The sequence below is a fragment of the Anomaloglossus baeobatrachus genome, chromosome 3 (genome assembly GCF_048569485.1).
Source record: "Anomaloglossus baeobatrachus isolate aAnoBae1 chromosome 3, aAnoBae1.hap1, whole genome shotgun sequence".
In the NCBI taxonomy this organism is placed as follows: domain Eukaryota; kingdom Metazoa; phylum Chordata; class Amphibia; order Anura; family Aromobatidae; genus Anomaloglossus; species Anomaloglossus baeobatrachus.
In genome coordinates, this window is record NC_134355.1 from 221,066,560 (window position 1) to 221,091,523 (window position 24,964).

The 24,964-nt window shown below is 42.3% G+C and overlaps 1 protein-coding gene and 1 long non-coding RNA gene across 3 annotated transcripts in view; both read right to left on the reverse strand.

The window, feature by feature from the left end:
* FH (fumarate hydratase) overlaps positions 1-24,964 on the reverse strand; it is a 280,161-nt gene that overhangs the window by 35,026 nt on the left and 220,171 nt on the right. For both annotated transcript variants that reach the window (XM_075338213.1, XM_075338212.1), the window contains one exon: positions 11,849-11,976. In XM_075338213.1, the coding sequence (XP_075194328.1) occupies positions 11,849-11,976 (128 nt within the window). The remainder of the gene's footprint in view (positions 1-11,848; positions 11,977-24,964) is intronic.
* On the reverse strand, positions 22,113-22,726 carry LOC142295142 (uncharacterized). Its single transcript, XR_012751380.1, has 3 exons — positions 22,629-22,726; positions 22,429-22,536; positions 22,113-22,328 (listed from the first exon to the last, which is right to left on the reverse strand). It is a non-coding gene; the product is annotated as an uncharacterized LOC142295142 (long non-coding RNA).

Genomic DNA, 24,964 nt, shown 5'->3' on the forward strand with positions numbered 1-24,964 from the left:
GTGTGTTGCGCGGTTTGTGTGGGTGTGGAGTGCGTGTGTGTGTTTTGGGGGAGGTATGTTTTGTGCAGTGTGTGTGTTGCGCGGTATGTGCGTATATTTGTGTATGCCGCGGTGTTTGTGTGTTGGGTGTTGTGTGTGTGCGGCGTTGTCTGTGTGTGGGTGTCTGTGTAGGGCGGTGTTTGTGGTTCCCAGTATGTGTGTGGTGTGTTGTGCAGTGCGCGTGTGGCGCTGTGTGTGTGTTTTGGGGGGAGGTGTGCACCCCCATCGTGCTCCATTCCCCATGATGCGCACCCCCCATCGTGCATCATCCCCCATGCTGCGCACCGCCCATCGTGCTCCATCCCCCATGCTGCGCACCCCCCATCGTGCTCCATCCCCCATGCTGCGCACCCCCCATCATGCTCCATCCCCCATGCCTCGCACCCCCCATCATGCTCCATCCCCCATCGTGCTCCATCCCCCATGCTGTGCACTTCCCAATCGTGCTCCACAGTCACACATCAGACAGTATACACGCACACATCTGATCGCATACACTCACACCCCACTTCTCCCTGTGCCCTCCGGTAGGTGGTCCCAGCAGCTGTGCTGCACGCCGTGCTCCTCTGCCTTCTGCCGAAACTCACAGATCCGATCGCATACACTCATCAATCAGAACACATCCGATCGCATACACCAGGGGTAGGGAACCTTCGGCCCGCGGGCCGCATACGGCCTGCCATGACCTTTTATGTGGCCCCTGGGCAGATTCCCGGGGGAGGCAGTGCTCGTGCTGTCACCGCGGTCTTGCTGCCACCGGCCCTTTAAATCCACACATTGCTGTTTGTGCTGCAATGTGTTCTCCCATCGGCCACTGCCAATTGTGGGCGGGTCCACAGCAGCCTCACAGCTTCCAGCCTTGTGTGTCCGTCCCCTGCCCTCCGGAGATCAGTGCCTGCCTTCTCCTTCTGATGCAGTGTGTCCGGCTCCTGCACTCCGGTGATGTGAATGCAATGCTGCTGTGAGTCCAGCGCCGACCCTCTGTTGCTATGTGCCCAACCCAATGCTTTGTGCCTCCCCACACCAGTTCTGTAAACCTTCTCCCCCAGAGTTGCATGAAACTCTCAGCGCAGTGTGCCCCCCAATGTCCTGTGTGCACCCCTCCCCCAGTCCTGTGTGCAGCCCCCCAATGTCCTGTGTGCAGCCCATCACCCAGTAGTCCTGTTTGCACCCCCCCAATCCTGTGTGCACCCCTCCCCCAGTCCTGTGTGCAGCCCCCCAATGTCCTGTGTGCACCCCCACACAATCCTATGTGCAGCCCATCACCCAGTCCTGTGTGCACCTCCCAGTCCTGTGTGCACCCCCCAGTCCTGTGTGCACCCCCCCAGTCCTGTGTGCACCCCCCCAGTCCTGTGTGCACCCCCCCAGTCCTGTGTGCACCCCCCAGTCCTGTATGCACCCCCCCAGTCCTGTGTGCACCCCCCCCAGTCCTGTGTGCAGCCCCCCCAGTCCTGTGTGCAGCCCCCCCAGTCCTGTGTGCAGCCCCCCAGTCCTGTGTGCAGCCCCCCAGTCCTGTGTGCAGCCCCCCAGTCCTGTGTGCAGCCCCCCCAGTCCTGTGTGCAGCCCCCCCAGTCCTGTGTGCAGCCCCCCTGTCCTGTGTGCAGCCCCCCCCCAGTCCTGCGTGCAGCCCCCCCCAGTCCTGCGTGCAGCCCCCCCAGTCCTGCGTGCAGCCCCCCCCAGCGATGTCTGTGCCTCCCCCCCAGTGGTCTGTGCCTCCCCCCTCAGTGATGTCTGTGCCTCCTCCCAGTGATGTCTGTGCCTCCTCACAGTGATGTCTGTGCCTCCCCACAGTGATGTCTGTGCCTCCCCACAGTGATGTCTGTGCCTCCCCAGTGATGTCTGTGCCTCCCCACAGTGATGTCTGTGCCTCCCCAGTGATGTCTGTGCCTCCCCACAGTGATGTCTGTGCCCCCAGCCCCTCCAGTGGTGTCTGTGCCCCCAGCACCGCGTGTGGTGTCTGTGCCCCCAGCCCCGCGTGTGGTGTCTGTGCCCCCAGCCCCGCGTGTGGTGTCTGTGCCCCCAGCCCCGCGTGTGGTGTCTGTGCCCCCAGCCCCGCGTGTGGTGTCTGTGCCCCCAGCCCCCAGTTAATTAATTGCTTCACCCAATATAGCAGGGTCATTTAAACATTTATAATTTTGTGCGGCCCCCGAAGGTTGGTAGAAATTTCCAAATGGCCCTCGACAAAAAAAAGGTTCCCCACCCCTGGCATACACGCACACATCCGATCGCATACACGCACACATCCAATTGCATACACGCACACACTGACGATATCGCACATAAGCGCTCACACACTCACAACATCCGGAGATACCACATGCTTCCGGCCATGTGATCCTCCGGCAGGTCCTGGAAGGTCACTGCACGCACAGTATCGCCGCCGAGAAGTAAGCGATATCACTAGATGTTGTGAGTGTGTGGATGCGATCTGATGTGTGTGTGAGGTGTGTGTGAGAGTGAGTGTGATCTGATGTGTGTCTGTTCTTATGTGAGTGCGTGTGTGTGTGTTCCGCCGCTGCAGGACCTTGATGCGCTCACCTGCTCCCGGTCGGCGTCTGGTGAGTATGACTGCGGGGACTTCTTTCTTCTGTCTTCTCTCTTCTGGGGGTGCCCGCTGCCTATAATGAAGTGTCTTGCAGTGTCTTTAACTCTTTCACCGCTGCATGACACTTCATTATTGACCGCAGCGTATGCCGGCTCCTTGCACATGTGTACCGGGAGCCGGTGTTCGCTGATAACCATGATACACATCGGGTAACTAAGGGAAGCGCTTCCTATAGTTACGCGATATGTATCATGGTTACCAGCGAACACCGGCTCCGTCACGGTCCCAGCATCGCAAGGTTATGTCCGCCGCGGGCGGGGCAGAGTGTGCCAACGTGTACCGGAAGCCGGTGTACGCTGGAGCGGGCGATGCGTGCGGAGGGCCGGGGCGAGCGGCTAATCCATGCGGGGGGCGGGGCCAGGCCGAGGGGAGCGGCCAATCCGTGGGGGGGCGGGGCCAGGCCGAGCCCAGAGCGGCTAATCCATGCGGGGGGCGGGGCCAGGCCAAGGCGAGCGTCCAATCTGTGGGGGGGGGGGGGCGGCCAATCCGACAGTTGTCACTTTAATGACACTGTCACGGTGACACTGTCACGGTGACACAATTTTGGAGCAAGACAGACAGACAGAATAAGGCAATTATATAGATAGATACTATGTAATATACAGTAGATTAAATATATATCTTGTGAATATATATATATATATATATATATATATATATTACATACTGTATTACATATTTACAATTAGATTTTTGTGTTCTAAAGTTGTATTCCAATAAATATCTTTAATGTTCTAAATATCTTGATTATTGTATCATAAAATTATACTAAATATTATTTAGTATGTTTTTGTTGAAAACTATTTTTTGCCACTTACATAGTTTATTATATAGTGTTATATATAACACTATGTAATACACTATGTAAGTGGCAAAAAAACAGTTTTCAACAAGAACATAGTAAATAACATTTGTGCAGTCTATGAATTTGTTGTAAGAAATAGAATTGCTTCCATCAGATCCTCCTTCGCAGATGACCTCAAATCTGACCTAATAATTTTAAGGCTAGAGAACAACCTCTCTACACTAACTTGGGTTGGAGGCAAAGCCGTAACCACATGGGCAACATCTCTAACAATTTCCGGGTATAAAGGAATTGCCTCATGCACAGTCAGTTTTGATGAATGGTTGAATTGTTCTATTTCTTTGCGAGCAAGTGAAAAATTTTACTGAAATCTGGTCAATCTACTTGCTATAGGAGACGGAGTGAAATTTTTGTCCTTGCGGCAACGCTTTGCCTGCTCCATGTCATCCAAAGACTTGTCAAAGTTAAACTCCTCATCTGATGAGGATGAAGATATGGCAGCATTAGCACTGTCAGGCCCCAAGTCCTCTTGCGCCTGGCAGTCCTGTAGCCGCTCATCCTAACTGCTACCTCACTCAAAGCTTCTTTTCCTTTAGTAAGCTGTTGATCCTCAAGCAGTATACGATGACTTGGGTCCACATAAACAGCTGCCAGAGGAATTTTATTTTCCAATAGCTGTGTCTCTCTCTCGTGTGGCCTTTTTCTAATCTGCTTTTGCTATTGAAAGCATTATTTATAAGCTCAAAAACCTTTGAGGTGATGCGGTTTTTTAAAAAGCTGATCTGCTTTTGCAGTCGACAAACGTATCCTCAAAAAATGCAGCAAAAACGCTGTGTGTGAATGTAGCCTTAGATCAGGAATAGAACAGCCATTTATAGGACATTTCATAACTTTCCCAAATTCCTATGAAAAAATATTCAGCACATTCTGCATTGAACTACTGTCCCCAATTTATTAGTCGGAGGTGCATTTTATACAGACTCCGACTCCACAGCCGTGCCTGGAGGTGTGTTTGGGGTCATTGTCCTGTTGAAAAATAAATAATGGTCTAACTAAATGCAAACCGCATGGAATAGCATGCCGCTGCAAGATGCTGTGGTAGCCATGCTGGTTCAGTATGCCTTCAATTTTGAATAAATCCCCAACAGTGTCACCAGCAAAGCTCCCCCACACCATCACACCTCCTCCTCCATGCTTCACGGTGGGAACCAGGCATGTAGAGTCCATCCGTTCATCTTTTCTGCGTCGCACAAAGACATGGTGGTTGGATCCAAAGATCTCAAATTTGGACTCCTCAGACCAAAGGACAGATTTCCACTGGTCTAATGTCCATTCCTTGTGTTCTTTAGCCCAAACAAGTCTCTTCTGCTTGTTGCCTGTCCTTAGCAGTGGTTTCCTAGTAGCTAATTTTAGCCTGTCTTCTTCATTGTGAGCGTGAGTGAGCAAAGTGTGAGCAAAAGTAAGTGTGAATAGAATTGTTTGTATTTAGTTGTTTAATTACTTAACATTTGTTTAGTGCTATCCCCATTAGAAAATGTGCTCCACTATTGCTAATGCGATCCAGTGTACATCTTGTCTCATGTATGCAGTCCTTGAAAAGCCGTTCGAGGGTGCATACTGTTGTTCGAGATGTGCGCAAGTTGCACGTTTGGAAGCCCAGATACTGGATCTAAATGAGCAGCTGGCAACTCTGAGATGCATTAGCAATATGGAAAGGAGTGTGCTGCTCACTGAGCAGCAGCTTGCTGGGTCAGATGTGGGGGAGGATCGTAGTAGGGAGCGGCAGGACGGTGAGGTAGGTAGCTGGGTGACAGTTAGAAAGGGGGGTAAAGGGAAAAGTGCTAGGGAGGCTAGTCCTGAACTGACACACCCCAATAGGTTTGCAAACTTGGCAGATGAGGGGGATGTCATTACAGGGGTAGCATTGCTGCAGCAAGGCATGACCTCTGAACGCCAGAGGAGTGTCTGCTCCAGTAAGGGGGGGAATAGGAGTGCAGGGCAGGCAAGACACGTACTGGTAGTGGGGGACTCAATTATTAGGGGGACAGATAGGGCAATCTGTCACAAAGACAGGGATCGCCGAACAGTGTGTTGTCTTCCTGGCGCTCGAGTTCAGCACATCGCTGATCGGGTTGACAGATTACTGGGAGGGGCTGGGGAGGACCCAGCGGTCATTGTACATATTGGCACAAATGACAAAGTTAGAGGTAGGTGGAAGGTCCTTAAAGATGATTTCAGGGAATTAGGTTGTAAGCTTAAAGCATGGACCTCAAAGGTGGTATTTTCGGAAATACTACCTGTGCCACGAGCCACACCAGAGAGGCAAAGAGAGATCAGGGAGGTTAACAGGTGGCTCAAGAATTGGTGTAGGAAAGAGGGTTTTGGGTTCCTGGAGAATTGGGCCGACTTTTCAGTTGGCTACAGATTCTATGCTAGGGATGGGCTGCATCTTAATGGGGAGGGTGCAGCTCTGCTGGGGCAGAAAATGGCTAGAAGGTTGGAGGAGTGTTTAAACTAGGAATGGGGGGCGAGGGTATTCACTTTATAGAAGGGGAATGTAGTGCAGATAGTGACCAGGGCACAAGTAATGAAATTGGGGGTGGTACGGGGGGGAAGGGTTAGGACAGTCAATACAGTAAGCAGGAATATAGGTACAGAGTCATACGTAACGTGCATGTACACTAATGCCCGAAGCCTCACAAATAAGGTGGAGGAATTAGAATTAATATTGTTGGAAGAAAATTATGATATAGTGGGGATATCAGAGACATGGCTGGATGAGAGCTATGACTGGGCTGTTAATTTACAGGGTTATAGCCTATTCAGGAATGACCGTACAAATAAGCGAGGGGGAGGTGTGTGTCTATATGTAAAATCATCCTTAAAACCCATCCTGCGTGACAACATATGTGAGGGTACTGAGAATGTAGAGTCCCTATGGGTGGAGATAAGGGGGGGGAGAATGAATAATAAAATACTGATAGGGGTGTGTTATAAGACGCCGAATATTATGGAAAAGGTAGAGAATCTCCTCATAAAGCAAATTGATAAAGCAGCGAGTCTCGGAGAGGTAATTATTATGGGGGACTTTAACTATCCTGATATAAATTGGGGAACAGAAACTTGCAGTTCCAGCAAAGGAAATAGATTTTTGATAACAATGAAAGATAATTACCTTTCACAAATGGTACAGGACCCCACAAGAGGGGGAGCATTACTAGACCTTGTACTAACCAATAGGCCAGACCGCATATCAAATATACAAGTTGGGGGTTACTTGGGGAATAGTGATCACAAAATAATAAGTTTTCATGTATTCTTTAGTAAGATGTATAGTAGAGGGGCTACAAGGACACTAAACTTCAGGAAAGCAAATTTTAAACGGTTGAGAGATGATCTTAGTGCAATAAACTGGGATGATGTACTAAGTAATAAAAGTACACAAAGCAAATGGGAGACTTTTATGAGCATCCTGAATAGGGCTTGTGCAGAAAATATACCCTATGGGAACAAACATGCTAGAAATAGGAGGAAACCCCTATGGCTAAATAGAGCTGTAAGGGAAGCAATAAAAGAAAAACAGAAAGCCTTAAAAGAATTAAAGAGGGTAGGTAGTGATGAGGCATTATATAATTATAGAAAATTAAATAAAATATGTAAAAAGCAAATTAAGTTAGCTAAGTTTGAGACAGAGAGACTCATTGCGAGAGAAAGTAAAAATAATCCTAAAATATTCTTTAACTACATAAACAGTAAAAAATTGAAAAGCGATAGTGTTGGCCCCCTTAAAAATAGTCTTGGTGAAATGGTGGAAGGGGATGAGGGTAAAGCCAACCTGCTGAATGACTTTTTTTCTACGGTTTTTATACAAGAAAATGCCATGGCAGATGACATGACCAGTGATGCCATAAATTCACCCTTGAATATTACCTGCTTAACCCAGCAGGAAGTACGCCGCCGCCTCGAAATCACTAAGGTTGACAAATCTCCGGGCCCGGATGGCATACACCCCAGAGTACTACAGGAATTGTGTTCTGTGATAGATAGACCATTATTTTTAATCTTCTCAGATTCCTTAATAACAGGGTCGGTACCGCAGGACTGGCGCATAGCAAATGTGGTGCCAATATTCAAAAAGGGGACAAAAACTGAGCCGGGAAATTATAGGCCGGTAAGTTTAACCTCTACGGTTGGTAAAATCCTTGAGGGTTTCTTGAGAGATGCTATACTGGAGTATCTCAAGAAAAATAACCTTATGACAGAGTATCAACATGGGTTTATGAGGGATCGATCCTGTCAAACTAATTTGATCAGCTTCTATGAAGAGGTAAGTTCAAGCCTGGACCAGGGAAATGCAGTGGATGTTGTGTATATGGACTTTTCAAAAGCTTTTGATACGGTGCCACACAAAAGGTTGGTACATAAAATGAGAATAATGGGGATAGGGGAAAATATGTGTAACTGGGTTAAAAACTGGCTCAGTGATAGGAAACAAAGGGTGGTTATTAATGGTACGTACTCGGACTGGGTCTCAGTTCATAGTGGGGTACCACAGGGGTCAGTATTGGGCCCGCTTCTTTTCAACATATTTATAAATGACCTTGTTGGGGGCATGCGGAGTAGAATTTCAATATTTGCAGATGATACTAAACTCTGCAGGGTAATCAATACAGAGGAGGATAATTTTATATTACAGGGAGATTTATGTAAATTGGAGGATTGGGCTGAGAAGTGGCAATTGAAGTTTAATGTAGATAAATGTAAGGTCATGCACTTGGGTAGAGGAAATAACATTTATGATTATGTACTTAATTGTAGAACACTGGGTAAAACAGACACAGAAAAAGACTTGGGTGTATGGGTGGATGGTAAACTTCACTTTAGTGGACAGTGTCAGGCAGCTGCTGCCAGGGCTAATAAAATAATGGGATGTATTAAAAGAGGTATAAGTGTTCATGAAAAAAATATAGTTCTACCTCTGTACAAGTCACTAGTGCGACCGCACGTAGAATACTGTGTACAATTCTGGTCACCGATATATAAGAAGGACATAGCTGAACTGGAGAGGGTGCAAAGAAGAGCGACCAAGATTATTAGAGGAATGGGGGGGCTGCAATACGAAGACAGGTTATTAAACTTGGGGTTATTTAGTCTGGAAAAACGAAGGCTTAGGGGAGATCTAATCACAATGTATAAATATATGAGGGGACAGTACAGAGACCTTTCCAAAGATCTATTTACACCTAGGCCTGCGACTGGAACACGGGGGCATCCGCTACGTCTTGAGGAAAGAAGGTTTAATCATAATCACAGACGAGGATTCTTTACTGTACGAGCAGTGAGACTATGGAATTCTCTGCCGCATGATGTTGTAATGAGTGATTCACTACTAACATTTAAGCAGAGCCTGGATGCCTTTCTTGAAAAATTTAATATAACCAGTTATGTATATTAGATTTTATGACAGGGTATTGATCCAGGGAACTAGTCTGATTGCCGGATGTGGAGTCAGGAAGGACATTTTTTCCCCATTGGAACTTGTTTGCCACATTGGGGTTTTTTGCCTTCCTCTGGATCAACATGTTAGGCTACGGGTTGAACTAGATGGACTTAGAGTCTCCCTTCAACCTTAAAACTATGATACTATGATGATACTATTTTACCATGAAGGCCTGCTGCACAAAGTCTCCTTTTAACAGTTGTTCTAGAGGTGTGTCTGCTGCTAGAACTCTGTATGGCATTGACCTGGTCTCTAATCTGAGCTGCTGTTAACCTGCGATTTCAGAGGCTGGTGACTCGGATAAACGTATCCTCCGCAGCAGAGGTGACTCTTGGTCTTCCTTTGCTGGGGCGGTCCTTATGTGAGCCAGTTTCCTTGTAGCGTTTGATGTTTTTTGCCACTGCACTTGGGGACACTTTCACATTTTTCCTAATTTTTCGGACTGACTGACCTTCATTTCTTAAAGTAATGATGGCCACTCGTTTTTCTTTACTTAGCTGCTTTTTTTCTTGCCATAATACAAATTCTAACAGTCTATTCAGTAGAACTATCAGCTGTGTATCCACCAGACTTCTGCACAACACAACTGATGGTCCCAACCCCATTTATAAGGCAAGAAATACCACTTATTAAACCTGACAGGGCACACCTGTGAAGTGAAAACCATTTACGGTGACTAACTCTTGGAGCTCATCAAGAGAATGCCAAGAGTGTGCAAAGCAGTAATCAAAGTAAAAGGTGGATACTTTGAAGAACCTAGCATATGAGCCGTATTTTCAGTTAATTTTTTGTTAAGTATTTCATTCCACATGTGTTACCGTATTTTTCAAACTATAAGACGCACTTTTTCCCCCCCAAATGTTGGGGGAAACTGGGGGGTGCGTCTTATAGTCTGAATGTACGGCATGGCTGCGGGGAATGAGGGTGCTGCGGTGGATCGGGTCATCTGGGCCATGAGCAGGTTGCAGCAGCGCCTGCCGTGACCACGTCGGCCCGCTCATTTAATATGCCCGGCCATCTCTCAGAGCTGAAGCTGGCACTCACAGGTGGGCGGGATGATGGGCGGGGGATGCGCACATAATTAACAGCCGGTCGTGATCACCCCTGGCAACTACAGCTTGGAGTGATCATGTGCGGCTGTATTCACTGCCCCCCCGCTCATCATCATCAGCGCGGGGCGCAGTGAATCCGTACACTCACCGACAACGATCCCTGCAGCATCGCGATGTCCTCCTGTCTGTGCCGGCCGCAGCTGTGTGGAGACTAGCGGTGCTCACAGCGATGACGTTATCGCTGTGCGCATGTGTCCACAGAGCCGTGGCCTGCACAGACAGGAAGAGATCGCGATGCTGCAGGGATCGTGGCCGGCTCCACTCAGCGGCGCTGCTGCTGACACAGCCAGGAGGACGAGCGATGCTGCAGGGAGCGAGGAAAGGTGAGTATGAACGTTTTTCTTTATGTGCCACAGGATGCGGCCATATAGCAGGATGGGGGTATATAGCAGGATTGGGGTATATAGCAAGATGGGGGTACATAGCAGGATGGGGGTACATAGCAGAATGATGGCATAAACGAGGATGGGGGTGTATAGTAGGATGGGGGTATATAGCCGGAAAGGAGCACATAACAGGATACGGCCATATGCCAGGATGGGGTATATAGAAGAATGCGGCCATATGACACACACACACATACATACATACATACATACATACATACATACATAATATATATATATATATATATATATATGTATGTATGTATGTATGCATGCATGCATGCATGCATGTATGTATGTATGTATATATATATACACACACACACACACACACACACACACACACACACACATTATATATATATATATATACACACACACACACACACACACACACACACACACACCCACATACATACATACATACATACGCCCACACACAAGGCAGGAGGATCATTACCAGGATGGGGTACCTTAGTAGAAAATTTGGGGACATTACCCCCATAACAGTGTCAGCAGCAGAACCTCGCCCCATAACAGTGTGTCATGACCACATTTTTTGCTTAAAATTTTATTTTCCTGCTCTAAAACCAGGGTGTGTCTTATGGTCCGGTGCGTCTTATAGTCCGAAAAATACGGTAATTCATAGTTTTGATGCCTTCAATGTGAATCTACAATTTTCAGAGTCATGAAAATAAAGAAAACTTTTTGAATGAGAAGGTGTGTCCAAACTTTTAGTCTGTACTGTATATATACATAAATATATACATACACCCACCTTTAAAAAAAGAAATGCATATTTGGAATAAATATTTACTTTAGAGTCCACTCCGTCAAAATATAAATCTGTACATTAAACATGATCAAGAGAAAATATGACTGCCTGAAATTGCAATCCTTACTTTCTTTAAAGGATAATACAAAAAAAAATGATCTGAAAAAATGTCAGCTTGCCAAAGAAGAGAAAAAAAAAAGCAAAAAACAAATCATCACTTCGCTCACAGGCCAACTTATTGACATAATAAGAAAATTATATAAAAAAAGTTACTTCTCAAGAAAAAGTAAGGTCAGTTTGTTTTCTTAACTGTATTTTTTACAAAAGCACAAACTTTTTTTTTTCCCCATCACCATTACACCTCACTCAGAATCCCTCACCTCATTGTACATTACATGGATAAACAAAGAAAATGAACAAACCTGCAATTTGGCAAAAAACAAACAAACCAAAAAACAAACAAACAAAGCAAGCCTTCATATGATTAGATCGGCATAAACAAAACAAAAAATTATGGCTCATGGAAGAAAGGAGGAAAAAAATAGTAAAATGAAATTGCAAAAACAAAAAGCTTGCAGAAAGGAATAAAGACAATATGGTAGGATTACTAACGTAGAAGAACTTACAATTAGAGGCTTGAAAACATTTAACTCAAAGTGTCCATTACTAGCGCCTATTGTTACAGCAACATGGTTCCCCATAACTTGAGCTGCTACCATAGTAACTGCTTCACATTGCGTAGGGTTCACTTTTCCTGTAAGAGGGAAAAAAGCTTTTCACAAACAGAGAACATTTCAATACATACAGAATATGGATCTAATTTAAATGTAACCTGACACCCGATTTATGCTACCTGAACCACAGGCAGCATGAATCAAAATCTAGTTGGGTTATTTCAGTCTGACGCGCTCATCTCTGAAACAGTGCAGCGTACAAGCAGAAACATACATTGAAAAGCTGTCAGGGGACCATGCACCAAGGGTGACTATCGGCTGGTGGTCTGTTGTTTCTCCATACCATGCTCTTCTTGCGTATATTATATATACAGTGAATCAAATAAGTATTGAACATGTCACAAATTTTCAAAGTAAATATACTTCTAAACAGTGCTATTGACATGAATTTCTCACCAGATATCGGCAACAATCCAGCCAATATACACAGGCAAAGAAATCAAACCATAGATGTTCATAAATTTTGTGATGTGCTATAGTAAGAAATGACAAGGAAAAAGTATTGAACACACTTATTGAAATGTATTTAATACTTCTCACACAAACTTTTATTGGTGCTGACAGCTTCAAGACGTTTCCTGTATGAAGAAACTAGTTGCATGCATTGCTTAAGTGTCATTTTGGCCCATTTTTCCACACTCCTTCCATAAATCGTCTATTTTATGTTCCTTCCATACATTTTCTATTGCATTTAGGTAAGATGCTTGGCTGGGCCATTTTAGCAGCTTCATTTTCTCTTTGAAACAAATTCCTTGGCTGTGTGTCTTGGATCATTGTGTTGCTGAAATGTTTGCCCTTGTTTCATCTTCATCATCCTAGTAGATGGAAGCAGATTTTTAAAAAGATGGTTTTGGATCACTTGTCCACTCATCCAATCTTCCTTCAATTGCATGAAGGTTGCCAGTGACATGCTGAAAAACAGCTCCCACACCATGATGACTATATACAGTATTACGGCTCCAACACCTCCTAATACACTGTATTACGACCCCCACAGCCCTTATACACTGTATGATGTCCCCATAGCCCCACTATAAAATACAGTGACTTGCGAAAGTATTCGGCTCCCTTGAATTTTTCATCCTTTTCCCACAGTTCAGGCTTCAAACATTACGATAAAAATGTTAATGTTATGGTGAAGAATCAACAAGTGGGGCACAATTGTGAAATTGAACGAAATTTATTGCTTATTTTAAACGGTTTTAAAAAATAAATAACTGAAAAGTGGGGCGTGCAATATTATTTGTCCCCTTTACTTTCAGTACAGCAAACTCACTCCAGAAGTTCATTGAGGATTTCTGAATGATCCAATGTTGTCCTAAATGACAGATGATGATAAATATAAGCCACCTGCGTGCAATAAATTCTCCGTATAAATGCACCAGCTCTGTGATAGTCTCAGTGTTCTGTTTAAAGCGCAGATAGCATCATAAAGACCAAGGAACACAACAGGCAGGTCTGGGATACTGTTGTGGAGAAGTTTAAAGCTGCATTTTGTTGCAAAAAGATTTCCAAAACCTTAAAACTTCCAAGGATCACTGTGCAAGCAATCATATTGAAATGGAAGGAGTATCCTACCACTGAAAATCTACCAAGACCCAGCCGTCCATCCAAACTTTCATCTCAAACAAGGAGAAGACTGATCAGAGATGCAGCCAAGAGTCCCATGATCACCCTGGATGAACTGCAGAGATCTACAGATGAGGTGGGAGAGTCTGAACATAGGACAACAATCAGTCGTACATTGTACAAATCTGGCCTTAATGGAAGAGTGGCAAGGAGAAAGCCATTTCTCAAAGATATCCATAAAAAGTGTTGTTTAGAGTTTGCCACAAGCCACCTGGGAGACACACCACACATGTGGAAGAAAGTGCTCTGGTCAGACGAAACCAAAATCGAACTATTTGGGCACAATGCCAAATGATATGTTTGGCGTAAAAGCAACACAGCTCATCAACCTGAACACACCATCCCCACTATCAAACATGATGGTGGCAGCATCATGGTCTGGGCCTGCTTTTTTTCAGCAGGGACAGGGAAGATGGTTAAAATTGATGGGAAAAAGGATGGAGCCAAATACAGGACCATTCTTTTAGAAAACCTGTTGGAGTCTGCAAAAGACCTGAGACTGGGACGGAGATTGGTCTTCCAACAAGACAATGATCCCAAACATAAAGCAAAATTGTCATGTAAAACTATTGAAGGGTCCCCTCTTTGCCCTCAGCCACAGATCGTCATGACGGTTATCTGATTGGCCTGAAAGTTTAGGTATTTATGACTTTGGGTGATGGTAGAGCTGCGGCCAAAGGATGCACAGAAAAGACAATTCTTTGTTCTATTGGAGGTAAAACTCCTAAACAGTTTTTTACGTGGCCCGTTAATGCTAGAAAAATTAAAAACATACTGTTAGAATCCCTGTGGAGCGCTGAACCCAGCGCACCATTTGACTGGGAGATAGATGGTATCACGACAAATTAGTATTGGCCAGTAAAATCATGCTTGATGCGTTGTGTTTGGTATCTATGTAAATGTAAAATCGAGATATAAAATATGACACTAATATCTTTCACCTGTGTGGCCCAGGGGCAAAGATATGTGAAAAACTAGAATTAAAGAACTTTGTGACAATCTCGGCACAGCCCACAAGAGACTGTAAAATGAGGTCACAGAGAGGGGGGTTACCTAAGGGGATAAAAGCGACTAGCTCCTTGATTGGGGGAGTCAGTACTGAAGGGCATCAGTAAGTGGTGACGCTGGCCGTTTCTACCATCTTCTTCTCTTGGAGCCCCTCCCTCCCTAAATTCAGACGTCACATCAATGGCATGAGTTTAGTAAGTTTCACGTTTATACCTTTTATTTTTATGTAACTGTCTATACTGTAATTGTATTGTTCCCTTTTGTAAATTATTGTATATTTTTTTAAACTGCCTATTTACAGATTAAATATATACAATTTAATAGTTTCATTCCTCATGCTTTATATACAAATCCAAAAACCCGAAGAGCCTTATGCTATCTGTAACGGGTACCCGGACTGCCTGTGAAACGTCCAGTGGTGGCAGCGTAATTATTATTGCATAGAATTATTGGAGTGCTATCATTAAGGGTGCCGAGGTATATATATATATTCCATTAGCAGGAATCGGTGATATATACATTTACCCTTGCTGGGAGGCCTCCAATATTTGGCATTATTAGCTCAGCAGCCTCATTCTGTTCATTGTTCTGCAGTACCAAAAGTGGCCAGCCGGCAAGAGGGGCGCTGGAGAGTAGTCATGTTTGTGACAAATCAGCGAACAGCTGCGGGATATCTGAGTGACCCCACGGCTGTTCATGACAAAAATCTACAATGGAATCGTTCACAAATAAACATATCCACGTCCTAGAAAGGCAAAGTCAAAGTCCAGACCTGAATCCAATCGAGAATCTGTGGAAAGAGCTGAAAACTGCTGTTCACAAACGCTCTCCATCCAACCTCACTCAGCTCGAACTATTTGTAAAGGAAGAATGGGCAAGAATTTCAGGCTCTCAATGTGCAAAACTTATAGAGATATACCACAAGCGACTTGCAGCTGTAATCGCAGCAAAAGGTGGCGCTAGAAAGTATTAACTTAGAGGGGACGAATAATATTGCACTCCCCAATTTTCAGTTATTTATTTTTTAAAAAAGTTTAAAATAAGCAATAAATTTCGTTCAACTCCACAATTGTGTCCCACACTTGTTGTTTATTCTTCACCATAACATTCAAATTTGTATCTTTATGTTTGAAGCCTGAAATGTGGGGAAAGGTTGAAAAATTTAAGGGAGCCGAATACTTTCGCAATGCACTGTATATACATAAATTAAAAAAAAAAATAAATAAAAATGTTATACACATATATATATATCTCAGTATTTGAGTTGAAAATATTTAGCAAAAAAAAAAAAGAAAATTATATTATAATATATATATATATATATATATATATATATATATATATATATATATATATATATATATATATATATATTTATATATATATATATTTTTTTTTTTTGCTAAATATTTTCAACTCAAATTTATGTATGAGATAGCTAAGATGATTATTTATAAGATGAAGGTAGTGTAACGTTAAAAGCTGTAGAGGATGCAAAGAAAAAAAACCTGAAAGTTAAAAGTTCAAAACATTGTTACCTTTTTGCTCACCAGTGGACATATAATATGACGGTCCCTCAGACCCTCTATATATAACATGATGGCTCCACAGCCCTTGTACATCTAATAGAATGGTTTCTCAGTTCCTCTAAATAACAGGATGGTCCCTACAGCCCCTGTACATGTAATAGGATGGATCCTCAGCCCATCAGTTCCTCTAAATAATAGGATGGTCCCTACAGCTGTTCTAAAAATAATAAGATTGTCCCCATAGCCCCTCTATATACATGATGTTCTCCACAACCCTTATATATACATGATGGTCCCCACAGCCCCTCCATATACATGATGGACCACACAGCCACTCTATATCATACTCACCTAACCTTGATCCCCGGCACTGCATCCTGTCTCTACTTCTATAGCACAGGAAGTGCTATGTGCAATGACACCATCGTGCTGCTTAAGTAGGCACGCTGACATCTCATAAGCCACAGCATACAGCAGTCTGCATTCTTAAGAGATTGGTAGTGAGAGCACAGAGCTTGTGTCTCAATGCTCCATCACCAAATTTAGCTGTGTCGACGTCATAGTGATGCTGACACAGTTAAGTGCAGCGGTTGCCGGAGATCCAGGGCTCCAGGGAAGTTTCAGGGCTGGAGCCAAGGATCTTTGAAACTAGCGACGCCCCTGGCTAGCAGCACTCATATGTCCGTTTTGAAAAGACAGCCTCTAGATACGACACTAAGCATGTGCACTCAACGTCTTTGGTTGACCATGGCGAGGCCTGTTCTGAGTGGAACTTGTTTTGTTAAACCGCTGTATGGTCTTGGCCATCGTGCTGCAGCTCAGTTTCAAGGTGTTAGTATCTTCTTATAGCCTAGGCCATCGTTATGTAGAGCAACAATTCTTTTTCTCAGATCCTCAGAGAATTCTTTGCCATGAGGTGCCATGTTCAACTTACAATGAATGACCAGTATGAGAGAGTGTGTGAGTGATAACACCAAATTTACACACATGTTCTGCATTCACACTTGAGAACTTGTAACACTAATGAGTCACATGACACTGGGGAGAGAAAATTGCTAATTGAGCACAATTTGGACATTTTCACCTAGGGGTGTACTCACTTTTGCTGTCAAGTCAACAGTTTAAACATTAATGGCTGTTAAATTATTTAGAGGACACACCAAATTTACACTGTTTTACAAGCTGCACACAACTGACCTACTTTATAATGGAGCAAATATCTTCAGTGTTGTCCCATGCAAAAATACAATAACTCGTGGGTATATTCGCTAATGTGTGACTCCCCTCCATCCACTTCTATGACAGCAATAGTGTACTGTGATTCCCCTCCATTCTCTTTTATGGGAGCAGTAGTGTAGTGTGACACAGTTCCGTCCAATTCAACGGGAGCGGTAGAATAATGTGTGACTCTCCTCCGTCCACTTCTGTGAGAGCAATAGTGTACTGTTCTTACTTATGAGAGTCAATGACTACTCATGGGCGGGCACGAACTGTAAAAGACCGGATCCACGCAGTTTCAAACTTACCTAAGTGCCGGGCCTGGGATTTGATCCGAATCTGGCAACTCAAAAGGGAAGGGGGAGGAAAAAAAAAAAAAAAATAAATAGAAAAAAAATAAAAAAAGAGAATGAAGTAAGCGCTTCATACTTACCAAGGTTCCGGCGCCCTGTATACTACTCCCACACCTGTTCATTCACTTCCAGGTTCGTGCATTAGCGTTCATTGTATATGGCCCACTTTCTCTGCCCACCAGCGTTTTTAAATAATTAAAGTAACAAAAAAATGCCACATACAATTCCTCCTAATTTGATACACAGCCAAAAAATGCTTACAGCTGGGGGCTGAAGCCTGTAGCGGTATGTTTTATCTGTGTTGGGTATCATAATATGGGGGACCCTACATCAATTTTTTTTATTCATTTATTTTTACTGTATGATATAGACACACAGACAGCACCTGTGATTAGTTACAGACAGACTGTCACACAGGCTGGAGGCACGTGTGACTGCAACCAATCACAGATGTCGGTGGGCAGGGAAAGCAGTGCATATGCATGAGGTTAATACAGGCCCCCTCTTCTATCTACATAGATTCTTATCCGTAACAGCTGCCATCTATCCTCAGTAATGGGAAAAGTCTTTACTGAATACAGATTTTACCTCATATCAGAGTTATGATCTTGACTGATCAATTAGGCAGAGAAAGAAGCAAATTTGTCTGATAAGATATATTACAAAGTTGATTAGTTTCAGGTGTACTATTGATTGATGAAATAAAAATTTAAACAACAGTTATGCTTTAAGTGTTGTCCTGACTCTGCTGTAAAACACTACAATGAAACCCTACAGAGCGCCCTAGATAAAGCTGCACCTGCTACACGCAGAGCAACTCAGCGCAAACGGCAGCAGCCCTGGCACACGTTGCAAACACGCTAGCTCCAGCGGTGTTCCAGGTGCGCTGAACGTCTGTGGAGAAAATCCAATCTTGCCGAAGATTTCATCCACTATAAGTTTATGCTCAAAACATACAATGCTGCCCTTCACCTCTCCAAACAAGCGTATTTTAACACCTCTCTAACCAACAATCCTAAATGACTCTTTGATACTTTCCATTCCCTCCTCGGACCAAGAGTTATGGCACCAACCTCAGCGCAGATGACCTGGCCAATTATTTTAAAGAAAAAATTGGCCATATACGCCAGGAAATTTCCTCCCAGCCTCATAACACCACACATTGTCTTCCCTCCTACACTACATCTAGCTCACTTTCACTCTTTGATCCAGTCACAGAAGAAGTCACCAGGCTCCTCGCATCTTCTCGCCCTACTACCTGCACCAGTGACCCTATTCCCTCACATCTCCTTAAATCTGTCACCCCAGCTATCACCACTCACCTAACTAAAATATTCAATCTCTCTCTCTCCACTGGTGTCTTTCCCTCCTCCTTTAAACATGCGAGCATACACCCATTACTTAAAAAAACCTCCCTGGACCAAAATTGTGCCTCTAACTATAGACCGGTCTCTAATCTCCCTTTCATCTCAAAACTCCTGGAACGCCTGGTTAACTCCCGTCTAATTCTCTGTCAGATAACTCTCTCCTTGACCCTCTACAATCCGGTTTCCGCTCCTTACATTCTACTGAAACTGCCCTTACTAAAGTCTCTAATGATCTACTTACAGCTAGATCTAATGGTCCCTACTCTCTGCTGATCCTCCCGGATCTCTCTGCTGCATTCGATACTGTGGATCACCAGCTCCTCCTCACTATGCTCCGCCCTATCGGGCTCACGGACACCGTTCTTTCTTGGTTCTCCTCTTATCTCTCTGACCGCTCATTTACTGTATCCTTTGTCGGCTCCTCTTCCTCACCTCTTCCCCTTACAGTCGGGGTTCCTCAGGGTTCAGTCCTAGGCCCACTCCTGTTCTCTCTATACACAGCCCCTATTGGACAAACGATCAGCAGATTTGGTTTCCAGTACCATCTCTATAATGATGACACCCAACTGTACACATCTTCTCCTGACATCACCCCTGCACTATTACAAAATACTACCGATTGTCTGTCCGCTGTCTCCAACATCATGTCCTCCCTCTATCTAAAACTGAACCTATCAAAAACTGAACTTCTTCTGTTTCCTCCCTCTCCTAACCTTCCGAAACCCAATATTACGATTTCTGTGTGTGGCTCTACCATTACGCCTCAGCAGCACGCCCGCTGTCTTGGGGTTATATTTGACTCAGATCTCTCCTTCACTCCCCACATTCATTCACTTGCTCGTTCTTGTCAATTCCACCTCAAAAACATCTCTAGAATTAGACCTTTTTTTACTGTTCACTCTGCAAAAACTATTAAGGCTGCTTTACACGAGCCAATCCATCGTGCGATTTCGTTGGCAAAGTTCTTTTTTTCTTTTTTTTTGTTTGTATCGCTGATAGGTAGTTGTCCATGTGTCACACGTTGAGTGTTGTTAAACGACACCAAAGCGCTCATCGATATATTGATTGGCCATGGCGGACGTCCAAAAGGCTTCACACATGTTTTCCTTTGGTCAATCTGTCTTTTGTATGGGCGTAATTAGGCAAACTATACACCCCTCCGTGACGTTGTCTGGATTGTTGCACGCCCTGAATTCTTCTGACCTGCTCAATCCAGTTCTGCTAATGTGGTTCATTGGTTAAATCCCATATATATTGTGTCTTTTGTGCGTCCGTCTTTGTTGCCTCGTGTGTCATTAGCATCAGTCTTGTTCATTGTTTGTGGTCTGGTTTATGTCGATTTCAGAGTATCTATCTTCAAAAGGTGGGTTAGTTTTGGTTTTGTATGTTGTTTTTATTGTGTTATTTATCCGTTCACAATGTGTCTCTTATGTATAATTTTTAGTTTGTTTTTTTTTTGTTTTTTTTATCGTGTATTATGTTTTTTTAAACATAAGGTTTTGTTTTTTTTCTTAATTTTTGTTTTTTTTCGGTTACAAAAACAAAAAGATTACATGTTTATTATAAAAGTGTAAAATAAAATGTTGTCATATTCCTTTACAGATGACGGCTCATCAAAACAAATTATTTTTGCGTGATTTCATTGAAAAATATCGCACATTAACCTGTCTTTGGAAAATTAAATCGCCTGAATATAGTAACAAACGCATCAAACAAGCAGCTTATGCGGATCTGATTAGTATCTATAAAAACCATTTTCCTAATGAGCCTGTGGATGTAAATCTTATAAAAGAAAAAAAGACAAGGCATACGCACTGTATATAAAAAGGAACTCAATAAAGTCGAGGAGTCACGACGTTCTGGGGCTGCGACTGCCGATCTTTATGTCCCACGGCTGTGGTATTTTGATCTACTTGACTTCACAAGAGATCAAGAGATTCCAAGGTCATCAACAAGTATGCTTTCCATTCAGGAGTCTCAAAATGGGGCGATTGGCAACGAACAAACGTCACAATTGGTATATTGACCTTTATTCATAAATTTTTCTTTACACACCATGATCCTCTTTTTTTAAATTTTAATTATATATTTATTTTTTTTTTTGGTTATGGTTTTGTATGATCTGTTCGTGTTTTTTTGCTTTATTTTTATTTAACAAAAGAACTAACCAACAGAAAATATTTTAAACACAAAAGGGTTACCTGATTTTGATTTTCCATTATTTTACTTACAAAATATGTTGTATCTTCTCTCTAATGTGTACACACATCATTCTAATTTTTTTTTTTTTTTTCTTTTTCCAAATTTAGGATTATGCTATTGAAAGCACTTCTCAAGAGCTGCAAACTCCAAATAGCTCTCAAAATCCAAGCTTAACATCGTCTGAACAAACACCTGCCCCATCAAGACCTTTGTTAAGGCAATTACCAAGGAGAATGAGAAGACCAACGTTATTGGCACGTGGAAACGAGTTGGCGTCTATTTGTTGGTCAATACTTGAGAAACATGACCGTCCACCTGTATCCGGATTTGCGCATTATGTTGATGATGTTTGCAAAATACTTGAAAAAAATCAAAAATTACATGCAGAAAGAATCATCTCCCAAGTCCTACATGCGGCACAAGAAAATCGCCTTACATCTTCAACAGTTTTAAAAGAAGATTTATTGCCAGAAAATACATCAGTTGTTGCCGATGTGGCAACCCTTGGGGAATCTGTTGCATTATCACCACCTCGAAAAGTTAAAAGCAAAAGGCGTCGGTAATTTTTTTTTTGCGTTTTTTGGATTTTGAAACGAAATTAGCATTAAAAAGTAGACAAAGAAAATATTTGTCTACAATCTGTAACTGTTATGATTTTTCTGTCTCTCATAATTTTTTTTGGATATATTTCACATTAAATGTTATGTTGAGAACACAATTAGTGTCATGTTTTTTTCCATAAAACCAAAACACAAAACCAAAAAAAGAAATAAATGTAGAAGGCAAAGAAAATACAAAATGTTTTTTTTTTTTAAATTATATTTATTATATAGTGATTTAGCTACCCATTCAGATACAATTTTTAAGCCTTATGTAAACCAAAATAACATGGTAAAAACATCATTACATGTTTTGAATGCAAACTTTTGTTTTAAAAACACAAAAAATAAAAAAAAAAATTATGCATTTTCATCCATGTATGTTTTTAACAATTGAACATGATCATGTGCTGCCTGGGATAATCTGCATGCTGAATGATATACTTCTTCAAGCTTTGGTCGGTCATCTGGTTTAAAAAACATTAAAAAATTTAAAAAAAATAATTAACATACATTTTTAGTTTAAATCTTTTTAACATTAAAATTTTAGAATACAAAAATAATAACCTGCTCTAACTTGTACAGACGCAGGTTCAGAATCAGATTCAGAACTGAGTGTCCAACCAACAGCATGAACACGTCTTGCAGCAATAGGAGGATGATCTTCAATGTGATCTAGGGAGTGACATAATTGTTTAAGACATAGGTTTTTTTAAAATAGCGTTTTTTTGTTTTATTTAAAAATGGAAAAAAAGAAAAAAACAAACCTTGCTCTGAAACCACATTTTGAGACAAAACAGGAATTGGTTCTGATGAAGTTCCTGGATTATTGATTATTGCGCTCCCTTGGTCCGCTACATGTGATGATCCTTTCAAAAATAAGATAAAAATAATAATTTTCTTTAAAAAAAATACATGACTAACATGGCATATTTTTTCAACACATTTATGATTCATATTATACACGTTTTTTTTTTTGTGGAAAAAAAACAAACAAAAGCACTCATTTATTGATAAAATATACCTCGAGTAGTGGCATTTTGTGCTCTAATTTCTGCTAGACGTTCCTTGTCACGATATTTCAGATCAGCCATTTTCTTCCTGATCTGCGCTTTTGAGCGGTGAAGGCAAAATTTTTTCCGAAGAGCTCTCTTAATCTTGCGAAGAACTTTTTTTTTATGCTCCCTTGGACGTTCAGTTATAAGTAGACAATCATAATCTCTATTATCCATTTCGCTGACAAGAAGATGGATTTCTGCATCTCCCCAGACAGTTGCTCGCAAGTTTGCAGACATGTTTGTTTATGCGATTTTTAATCCGGAAGTGAAATTTCCTGCCTCCTTGTAGTGAAAGGAAGTGATGGCAGTGTTTAATTTTCATACATAGAATAAAGTTGTTATGCTTTGAAATCATGTAATGTATGTTTTTTAAAAATATATTTGTAGTCATATATTTCTAACAAAGGGAATTTGTTTTTTGATAGTTAATTCTTAGTTTACTTACAGTTTACATTTAATTATGTTTGTTTAAAAAATTAAAAAATAAAAAAAGAAAAAAAATTAGTTAATGGTCTCATACTTCCATAACACACTATAATGATTACTAATGTTGTTTCTAATTAAAAAAAGACGAAATAAAAATTATATATTTTGTTTAAAAAAAAATTAAAAAAAAATTATGACACATTCAAATAATCACAAAAACGATCCCGATTGATTATGGCATCATGCCGGACACGACCAAAAGATTGAGGTGTAGGCAGGGATGGCAAATGTGGATCACGAAAACGCCAAGCTCCAGGGACAACATCGGAATTATCACTGCCAATGTTGTCTACATACCCCGGGGGCATGTAGGCTGCAGCATCCTTTTCGCGTAAAAAATTATGTAGAACACAGCTGGCAATAACAACACTATCAATGGATTCGAGTTTGAGATTTATTGGTGTTGAGAATACACGAAACCGACTTGCCATAATTCCAAAAGGTATTCTCAACAACCAACCGTGCCCTTGAGAGACTGTAATTAAAATTTTGACGCTCGGGACTCAAAGTAGTCTGGTGATAAGGACGCAGGAGATGGCTTTAAAGAGGAAACGCCACATCCCCTAAAAAAACAAAATTTAAATTATTTTCATTTACTGAATTTGGAGGCAAAGGTAATTGTGAACTAAATAAACGCTTTCCAAAATCAGTTTGTTCTAAAACACCACCATCGGAAACACGGCCATTTATTCCTACATCCACTGTTAAATATTCATAATTTGCATTAACAACTGCAAATAAAATTATACTAAAGAAACCTTTATAGTTATAAAAAAAAGAACCACTATTTGGGGGTTTAATTATTCTAATGTGCTTGCCATCAATCGCACCACCACAGCAGGGAAATTGCCACCTCGTCGCAAAATTATGAGCTATATCAGACCATTCTGAAGTTGTCTTGGGGAAAGGCATGAAATCTGCTAACGCATGTATTATTGCCTGACAAGTCTCCGGAATTAATGAACTTAATAAGGATCTCGAAATACCGGCAGAATATTGTAAATCTGTGAGGCTACGGCCTGTGGCAAGATAGCGCAAAGTCACCAGCAACCTTTCTTCCGCAGGAACAGCCTTACGCATTACAGTATCTCTGCGCATTATGTATGGGCTGATACGCGTCAGGACTAATGAGAAAGATTCTTCCGACATATGTAGATAGTTGCGGTAATCATGCGGATTGCGTTCCTCTAAATCATGCACTAGACGCACGTGGGATATCTCATCCCTTCGAAGCAGCCATTGGCGTGACGATAATCTTTTGGGCCGAGGATTCATGCGTGTATTTTGGTCCATTTCCTCCTCATCCTGCAATATCTCGGTCATAAGGAGACCCACAGATAAAATGTCAGTTTCGACATTGCTGAACATCCTGTAACCTTAAAATATATAAAACAAAAACATTATAATGACGCCAAATGTCTATTTTGATCCAAAAAGGAAAGATTGGCATATAACAACTTACCACAAAAAAGGGATAACAAGGAGAGAGGGCGAAAAATCCAGCAAACAAACAAACGTAAGAAAAATTAGGACAAATGCACTATAAAACACTGTGCATG